Below are 10,279 nucleotides of genomic sequence, written 5' to 3'. Positions count from 1 at the left end.
CCGAGCCAAAGATCCTGGGTTAGACATTAAAACATCTAGACTCCGGTCCATTGGTCTAGAAGCTAAGTGTGAAGGTCTTAGGCGCACACTACTGAGGGGTCCAATACTAGGAGGAAAGGACTATTCAGTGCTTCAAGGTTTTCAATGATGGCCTACCACCGACTGGGCCATAATTTCAGTGAATAACAATTGTTACTCGGAATTTATTCCATGGTGTCACAAAGAACTCCATACTTATTATTAGCCTAAAGTTATGCTTATTTCAGTGGTAGCTTGGACTAAATGGTGGCAAAATACTTGATTGTTAGATGAGTGAAATAAATGGTAAGAAAAACAGTTCTATATTACTCGAAACTACTCATAAAACGTGAATAGCTGCCAACCATTATCGATTTAGTGATAATTCAAGGCATTCTATTGCTGTGTACTTAACAATCAATAGTTTTTATATAGTGGTTTGTGTAGTTTGCATTTCTGATTGACCTCAGACAACCACAGAGAAACCAAGAATGATTGAAAAGCTGTTTTGTTTTGGTATGCGAGTTATCAATAATGACCCACGGCCCCACTGGGGAATCAACCTAGAAACATTGTGTAAAGCACTTAACCTTTAGACTGATAGTTCGGCATCTAGTCGTTTATATTTCTAGCATCAAATGATTCGCAATAATGCACGAACACCTTCCATTACATCAGTGAAATTCAGCTATGTTGGATGTGAGGTAGTTGCCAATTAAATAGTATGAAAGATACTTATGCACTATTGTGAATCGATTGAAGTTAGGAATACCGACCACTGGATACATAATCATATGGTCTAAAGTTTAGGAGTTCGCCGTTACGATCTTGGGTTGGGTTTTCTGTAGAGTCGTGGATTGGTACTGGCGAGGAGTCCCATAGAAGGACGAAATAGCTGTCCAGTTCTTGGGTTTTAATGGTTGTCTAAATTAGGTCAGTCCGTCATCCAAACTATGAAAATCAACTACTTACTGTACTAACTTTTCCTAAGAAATTTTTTCAACACTATTCTTCATATTTAGAAGTAACGAGGCTTCAAAAAGTTGGGGGTCATTTGTTTGAACACTTAACTTCCAGCCATTAATGTACGATTTAAAGGCTCCCACCTACTAAACATTTAGTTTGGTTACCCTTTTGTGTACAGCTTCATGAATGAATCAAAAATGTTCTCAGATTTAATTGAAAACTACATACATTATTGTATTTAATGGGTGTTTTAAATTTTCTACTGGTTGACACACGAAACGTGCTCATAGACACTTCATTAACTGGTTTCTAGAACAGATGAGATGCAATGCGTACTATTCAACTGAATTTTACTGGATATTTCTCATTTGGTTATCACCAGTCCATAAGTAAATATGTCTGACTGTTATGACTTATGGCACTCTCAATTATTATCTCGTGATAAAATCGTCAATTAGATCAGCGACCTATATGACCTTGTCCCTGTGCTAAACCGATGGTGCGTTAACCAGCACGAGCAACCTTGAGCCAACTCTGAGTCCTTATGGTAGTAGTTTCTCGCCTAACCCAGCTCATTAAATTTTAATTATTTTCGAAAGTGACTGAACTGTGTGCCAGATCCACTAATTATACACTTAATTTGGTGTGATAAAAAGTGTCTTTTTCTTTTTGAAGATGATATTTACAAGTATTAATCACTAATAGACTAAATAGTAATTAATAGCTTTGTTTATACTGATTGCAAAATCCTCAGAAAAATCAAGCTCTTAATCGTTCAATTTCGTGATTTAGTATACAAAAGAGATGGATTGATACAACAGTCCAACTTTCGTTTCAAAATTCATTCAGTAAGGAAGTGTTAGTAAATGGAAAGGATACTACCGAAGGACTTTGAGATTTTAGCCGATCAGAAAGCAGTATGTGAATGGATTATAGTTCAAACTAAGAAAACTTATGAATCTATTGTTTTTGCGTGATAAATAAATTTTTACGATTGGACTGTAGGTCTCTAAATATTAGAGTTTAATAATTGGATTATGGTTCGGTGTTAAAAATAATAGCTAGTTGATGCCGTATCTCCTAATGTTAATCATGAACCCTACTCCTAAACCTATTTTACCCGAGTCCTAACCTCTAACACAAGTTTTTACCCTAATCTTGACCCTAGAAAACATTGCAGTAAAAAATCATCCCATCTCATGTTTCTGTACACTCATGCACTGTCATTTTATTTCCACATTCACACACAAGTGTGTTCAGCAAGCCAACATTTTGTAAATACCTAATGATGTTTTCTTTACAAACACTGGTCACTATACCGTCCACTGTTAGCAACCTGATTTTATATACCTCGATAAACTTGATACTAGATTGGTATATATTCCATGACCTTGAAGTTCTTTTCTCTATCCTGATTGGTTCGACAGTACACTTTAGCTTTACCAAAATTTCCAATATGCTTTGAAAAATTGGTAATGATATCACTATCCAAAATAGCATATATGAATCACCCTCTGACTTCTGTCTTTATAATCTAATTTCACTATGCTGATATGTTGTAGTGACTTGAACCTGTGCACATATGTATCCCGGGTTCTACATTGTTTACAATTAAATCACCCTTTGATTTCGTTCACATTAATCACTTACATGGTAAAACAATTTATACATTAATTTTAGACTACATTAAAACTTTTTTTTTAGAATGTCTAATTAACCAGCTAATTATTCCATGGCATTTAATCTTGCAAAAACTAACTTCAGTTATTAACAATCTTCTGTCTATTTACTCTCTTTCGTTTCATTATAAAAAACAATAAAACATTTTAAGTAAAAAAAGAGAAAAAAAACAAATATTCAAGAACTACCAAGTAATCCATCATTATACACCACTTTCCCACCTCAACTTTTAAACATTGTTTCCAAAATCGACATGATCAATTTCTTGTTCTAAATACAAATTCATAAGTCAATTGAAGTTAGACCACCATTGAAAACCTGGAAGCATTGGACTGTTGTTTCGTCCTAGTATAGGACTTTTCAGCGGTGCTCGCCCACGATTTAGGATGATTTCTTGAAATTCTAGCGAGAAGCCTTAACCAATGGAGTCTCCACAAACCCTATTGTGATATATATATATATATATATATATAATATATATATATATATATATATATATATATATATACTAATCAAGGGTAGCTGGGTTGGAATTTTCCAATCGATTTATCAATCCAGACAGACTTATTATTTACCTGTCTTACTATACACATATGGGTATAAATTTATACCAGGCATTAATATAATACATACTACATAGATTAAGTAGACATATAGCGCTTAATATTTCTTTGCTTTTCCTTTTTTTTAAAAAAAGAAGGAGAAAGGTGCATTAAACTGTTACAAAGTTTCAATGTCCAATAAGTTAAATGAATTCTGTTTGTTTTGCATAGAAACAGACAAACTAGACACACACACACACACAAAATTTGTTTAATTTAGTTACATTAATCATTTTAAAACATTGAATATATATTCATGAGAAATTATAAGTTTTGTTTATATTTTTGGCCTTTCACAATCTAATTCTCATAAGATTTAAAAATAATTGGGACATAGAAACTAAAAGAGTAATCGATGAAATTAAAACATTGGTAAATAGTAAATTTATGTTTTATAGTTATCAGCGATATAATGGTACTGGACTCCCGCCTGCTTCACAGAGTTTTACGAATAGATTGAAACTATGAGTTGAGGTAAGGTACTACTACTACTACTACTACTACTACTACTACCACTATGAATATCGTTAGTAGCATCAGTAATAGTTGTATTAGTTATGGAAGAGGAAGTTTGGGAATGTCATCATTGTTTGACACCATTAGTCCAGTATATAACTCTACAATGATGTTCATTCGTATAAGTATCTATAAGTGGAATCTGCTAGTCTGTAAGAACTCATTAATTTAGCTAAATAAATTATTAAGAGTATACATATTCGATAATTCATGGTTTATTTGGGGAAACTTAACCGTTTAGTTGTAATGTCAACAAAGTTCCGACCCCGAGTAAATATCAGGTCATAGATAATAATAATAATATGTAAACTAAGAGTACTTTTAAATAAATAATATATTTGTAATATCCCAATGAGTAGAAAAATTAGATTTTGTCAAAGACCACAAACACGTCTAGGAAGCTGCTAACGAAAATTAAGCTAGGACTAGAATCACAATTGATTGATCACTGGGTGGTGATCACTGTCATGTGTGTCAAGTCCTTCTTAGTGCAAATCGATCAAGTTGCAATATGGCCACTAGTCTAGGTGGCTCGACACTACGTGCACTATGTTGAGATAAGATGGTGGTTGGAGGTGGTCAACAGGAAACCCTGGACCCAGGTTTCGTTCTACTTGGCACTCGTTAGCAAGGTGTACCTGTAATCTTGAGGGAACTGCTACTCCATGACGGATTCAATCCCGTGTCACTCAGCTTCACAGTCAGGGACGTTACCACTGAGCTATCCGGGCTGCGACCGACCTTCTGTAGGACTGAGATGTAATCACAATTGTTTGATCACTAGGTGGTGATCAATGTCAAGTGTGTCTTGTCCTTCTTAGTGCAGATCAAATGGTATCGAATCATATTAGTCAAAACCATTCATTTGTGATAAATATTCTTCGCACAAAAAATTATATATCCGATGTAACCGAGTCATTTGACTGAAGTGATTGTTTCACACTCAACAGTCAATGAAGTGGATCACAAGTCTATAGTTTAATCACAATGACATCTACGAATTAATAGTTACCCATCCTATTCATCAACAATAGATTTTTGGGTGTACAGTGTTAGGATATTCACAAGAATATCCCAAAAATTATCTCGAATGTAAAATGGTATGTTTTCAGACTCTTCACATAATTCGCATGTTATTTCCTATTGGCCATTATTTACAGTGTCCTAACTATGACTTTCATGTGTCGTTTCCCTATTGGTCAATTTTGAGTCGTCCTAATTATAACCTTCACGTGTCCTTCCTTTCCATTGGTTACTGTTAATAGTCATCGTAACTGTATAAATATGCCTTGTCTGTAAACCATTTTTGTTCTGCTGCTGACCCCATAAACAATTCTTATTTAACGGCTGTGTTCTGATTTATTGGAGTTGGGGAACAGTATTGGGGTCGAACTAGGATATCTGAATTTGGTCAATCGGTAGAATTTCGCGTAGTCCTATCGCAATACCCACGCTATATATATATTCGCATTATAACAATTTGGCGACGGAGATTTTGCAAACAAGTTGCTGACTAGCTATGGATCCAGTTAAATTAGAAGAATTGTTCAAGCAACAGCTGAAGCTGATGGAGATGCTTACTCAGACGCAGATCTCTTCTCGAGTCTCATGTACACCAACAATCCCTCAATCAGTCGACGGTATTACTAGTGGTATTTCAGAGTTTCTTTATGATCCTGATGCCAATATTACATTTGATACCTGGTTCAGACGTTATGAAGATCTTTTTAAAGTCGACCTTGCTGACAGAGATGATTCGTGGAAGGTGCGTCTTCTCCTTCGAAAACTTGGTCCATCAGAGCTTGATAAGTATTGCAACTATATTCTACCGCAGAACCCACGAGACCGTTCCTTCGATGCCACTGTTCAAACTCTCAGTCAACTTTTTGGTGACCATCATTCACTCTTCAATACGCGTTATCGCTGTTTAAAACTGGTCATGAACGAGTCCGATGACTTCTTAACCCATGTTGGCATTGTCAACCGTGAGTGCGAACGGTTCAAGCTCAAATCCCTTACCGACGACCAATTCAAATCCCTCGTATTCATATGTAGTCTTCAATCACCCAAATTCTCCGACATCAGAACTCGATTGCTGAACCGCCTTGAACAAGATCCAACGCTGACACTTAATGCAATCACCGACGAGTATCAACGCATTGTCAACCTGCAGCGTGACACCACTTTGGTCCAATCTGGGGGCCAGGGTGGTTCCGAAGTTCACGCTGTTCAACGTCAGAACAAATCTCCGAGATCGAAGACCTGTGCTCCTACGGAAGCCAGTGCTCCTTCTTTTTCTAATCACTCCAGACCGGTTCACAAGAAGCCCCCCTCTCCATGTTGGCACTGTGGAGCCTGGCATTATGTGAAATTTTGTCCATTCAAACAGCAGGTGTGCGATCGCTGTCATAAAGTTGGTCACAAAAGCGGTTTTTGTCAATCTCATCGACCCAATAGTCGTCGAAATGCACAGACGCAACGTCGTCATACTAAAAAGCAGCTTCCCTCATCAGGAAGTTTAGCAGCAGTCTTCCACACCCATGCCGCCACGCGACGCAAATTTCTAACCCTCTCAATCAATGGTCAGCCAGTTCGATTGCAGTTGGACACTGCATCAGATATCACTATTCTGTCGAAAGAAACTTGGCGAACCTTGGGTCAACCTCCCATCAAACCATCTTCGCAGACAGCCGTTAGTGCATGTGGTGGTCATCTCCGCCTTCATGGTGAACTTAACTGCTGTATTTCGTTCAGAGATACAACCTTCAACGGAACGTGCTACATCACCAAATCTCCTCTCAACCTTCTGGGTTTAGATTGGTTCGAAGAACTTGGTCTTGCCAATCTTCCTATCAGCACTATCTGTAATCAAGTACAAACTCCTGCTACTACACAACAGCATGCTACAGACCTCCAAAATCGATTCATCGAACTCCTCCAGCCTGGTTGGAAGCTACGAACAGTCCATAGTGCGATGGCACCCAGGCGAGTAACCCGGCAGAATCCCCGAATGCAGAACACTAGAATTCCCTACAAAGTTGGTGCGAAAGTGTATGTTCGGGACTATAGACATGGGTATGATAGATGGATAGAGGGTGAAGTCGCAAAGAGACAGGGGAAGGTCATGTATGAGGTCAGAGTAAACCAAGAAATCTGGACCAGGCATCATAAACAACTACGGCCAAGAGATGCCAAAGAAAAAGTTGGAATTATTAACCGAGTTCCCCTCGACTTACTGTTAGATACTTTTCAACTTCCGCCGATGCCTACAACGGAGGCAACTGAGCCGTCTAACCAAGCAGAACATTCTTCAGGTTCTTCGTCGTTACCTCGAAGGAGGTCAAAGCGCAAACGAAGAAAACCAAAGAACTTTCAGGTAAACCCACGATTGCGTCGCTATTAATTTTTTCCAAGGGGAGGTGTTAGGATATTCACAAGAATATCCCAAAAATTATCTCGAATGTAAAATGGTATGTTTTCAGACTCTTCACATAATTCGCATGTTATTTCCTATTGGCCATTATTTACAGTGTCCTAACTATGACTTTCATGTGTCGTTTCCCTATTGGTCAATTTTGAGTCGTCCTAATTATAACCTTCACGTGTCCTTCCTTTCCATTGGTTACTGTTAATAGTCATCGTAACTGTATAAATATGCCTTGTCTGTAAACCATTTTTGTTCTGCTGCTGACCCCATAAACAATTCTTATTTAACGGCTGTGTTCTGATTTATTGGAGTTGGGGAACAGTATTGGGGTCGAACTAGGATATCTGAATTTGGTCAATCGGTAGAATTTCGCGTAGTCCTATCGCAATACCCACGCTATATATATATTCGCATTATAACAACAGAATATTTTTATTATATGTACTGTAATAAAGTAAAATCCAAAAAAATGTACAGTATAAAAAAAGGAGTTTTTTTTTAACCAAATTCCAAATATAAGCCATTTCAAAGTAAATATCAGATAATTGTATGCAAAATGAACAATCAACGATTGGAAGTTCAATTGTAAGCAGGTAAAATATAAAGCACAAATAAATATGAATAACAGAATGCAACCGTTGATGGAGGTATCCATTAACCAAAGTTCAAAATTTAGGGAATTATAAGCCATTACAGAAAGTAATAGTACTGACCAAGAAAAGTGAAAAAAGAACAAAATAGAATTAAAGTAATTACATTCCTTGAGCATCAAAATAATCTCTCATTTCAATTAATAATTGTTTTGCATCATTAGTTCGATTACCAATTTCATAGATTGCAATCAATAGGGAATTTTTTGTTAATAGACCACATAATTCATATTTGCCAACATTATATTCATTTGTATTTGGTCTTGTATAATATTGTAGTATATCAGCTAGAAGTATACCAGTTTCATCATCTACATCTTTATACAAACAAGAATCCATAGCTATTTGAAAGTGTCTATCTATAATTGCACGATCTGCTCGTTCAGCCTTATTTATTGTGATGGGCAGTAGAAGTAATGATCGTCATTGAAGATGTCGTGATCATAAATGTATCAAAAAACAAAATTATAAAGAAGGTTGTAGAAAATTTATATGATTTTCAACTTGAATATTCAGAAAATGTAGATTAATTACATTGAGGAATAATGCCATCTAGAATATTACTGAACACTATCGAGTATTTACTGAATAGGTGTTTCACTTTAGTTTAGAACTTATCAAACTTTATACTCATCACTTTGCTAGGGATCAGTCCGAATGATAGTTGCACAGTATTTTGAATAAGTTTAAAGTCTGTAATAGGAATAATCTTATCTTGATTTAATGGTTATAAAGTAATCCACTCACTGTGTTCCATCCACAGTGAATTAGTGAATGCTGATGGGAAGTTTCAAGCTAAATGGAAACATCTGTTCTGTGTTCACTGGCCTCCAATAGTCATTTGTTTGAAGTCATTTCGGTTTTTTTATTACCATCAAATTGAAAAGTATCCACAAACATCTTACCTTAATATTAGAGGTTAGTAGCTAACGAAGTTGACATTTTTTGAAGAGAGAATTTTTTCATTATTTGTTGAAACATCACTAAGAGCCAAAAAACAGCGTTAAATATTTTTCTTTTTAATTGTTAATCTAACCGACGGTGTTAACTATTTGACCCTAGACAAACTGAACTCCAGAATATTTATGTTTTTATTCAGACGAAGTCACCTTATTATTAACCTCAATTAAAATGTATCAACTTCCTCTGTCCAACCTCAGGTGGCCTGCTTGAATATTTGGTCCACCTATTCCTGTCATCTAGAGATTTCAACAAGTTACCCTTCTTTGTTGGTTTTAACACATCATTAAGTCTATTAATCGCATAAGCTATTCAGGAGCGTTTACGAAAAGTTTACGACCTTTCGCTGTACAAGTCACAAAAAAGTACAACCAGAGATATCGTGATGGCTGGAAATATGCATTGAAGACAATGAACATTATTCAGATGTCCATTCCTGAACTGCTGACAACTAACTGGCGACCACTCAATGTTTATCATCAGGACCAATCAATCAATAAAAAAGGAAACTTGTTAAAATACATTGTGCTGAGGATTCTGTAGTGTACCAAATACATAATATTAAATAAAGCCATTAATAATAATACACACTTCTATCTAATCACCACTCTTGTCGACATTATATAACTTCTAAGTTGTATACCCACCAACGCTATTCATGTTTTTCTTGATGCTCGATATATCTGATTATTATGAATTTTCAAAATCACCAGTCATTTTAATCTGTTTCACTCTACCTTGTTAAAAAATCCAACTTTAGGAAGTTCACAATACAGAATTATACCGATAAAAATTTCAAAAATTACTTTCAATTTCTAATCTTGAATCGTTCACATTCGAATTCAGTTACAATCTTATACTATAAAAGGAGATGAATGGTGGCTAGCAGTAGGTTCCAAAACGGGTGTTTCATCCTATTTCGAAATCGTCAGCTGGGTGTACCTGACAAATCCCAGAATTCATGCTCACTTCGGCGCTTAAAATGCCGTTTCATCATATATCCACTTAGTTACTTAGTCCATATGGCTACTGGATTGTACAATGGGGTGGAGTTTAATTCATTTTTATTAGTTTTTTTAATCGTCCCATTGACGTTTAGGATTGCGTTTGATCTAAGCATTCCCCACAGAGTGCTGATATGCCAAAAAGAGATTTATAATCCATAGTTTCAAGAAATTGTCTTTCATCAGTTATTCAGGATAGATTAATTATAACTAACAATGGGTCTCAGAATGCGCGTTTCATTCTATATATGACTTATCGGTCAGATATACCTGTTATATTCCAGTGTTCATGTTTGCATTCAAATCTAAACATAGTACCTTCCAGTTCAAACACCAAATGCGATATTCCCTGGGCTAACAACTGCAGATATATCAATGTAGATCCCTACTCAATGATATTCACTTACTGTCAATTAATAATCAGTGATTTTTATAGAGTTGAGATCATGAGTCAAT

At 36.0% G+C, this 10,279-nt stretch overlaps 1 protein-coding gene across 1 annotated transcript in view; it reads right to left on the bottom strand.

Annotated features, from left to right (window-relative positions):
* Window positions 1-7,961: 7,961 nt before the first annotated feature.
* Window positions 7,962-10,279, bottom strand: part of Smp_156760 (hypothetical protein) — a gene marked incomplete at both ends in the record, with an annotated part of 11,391 nt that continues 9,073 nt past the window's right edge. The window contains one exon of the mRNA XM_018794363.1: window positions 7,962-8,246. Coding sequence (XP_018648784.1) covers window positions 7,962-8,246 — 285 coding nt within the window. The remainder of the gene's footprint in view (window positions 8,247-10,279) is intronic.

Source organism: Schistosoma mansoni, chromosome 1, assembly GCF_000237925.1.
Source record: "Schistosoma mansoni strain Puerto Rico chromosome 1, complete genome".
NCBI lineage: Eukaryota > Metazoa > Platyhelminthes > Trematoda > Strigeidida > Schistosomatidae > Schistosoma > Schistosoma mansoni.
Note: the sequence above shows the minus strand (reverse complement) of the source record. Positions and strands in the feature narration are given on the sequence as shown.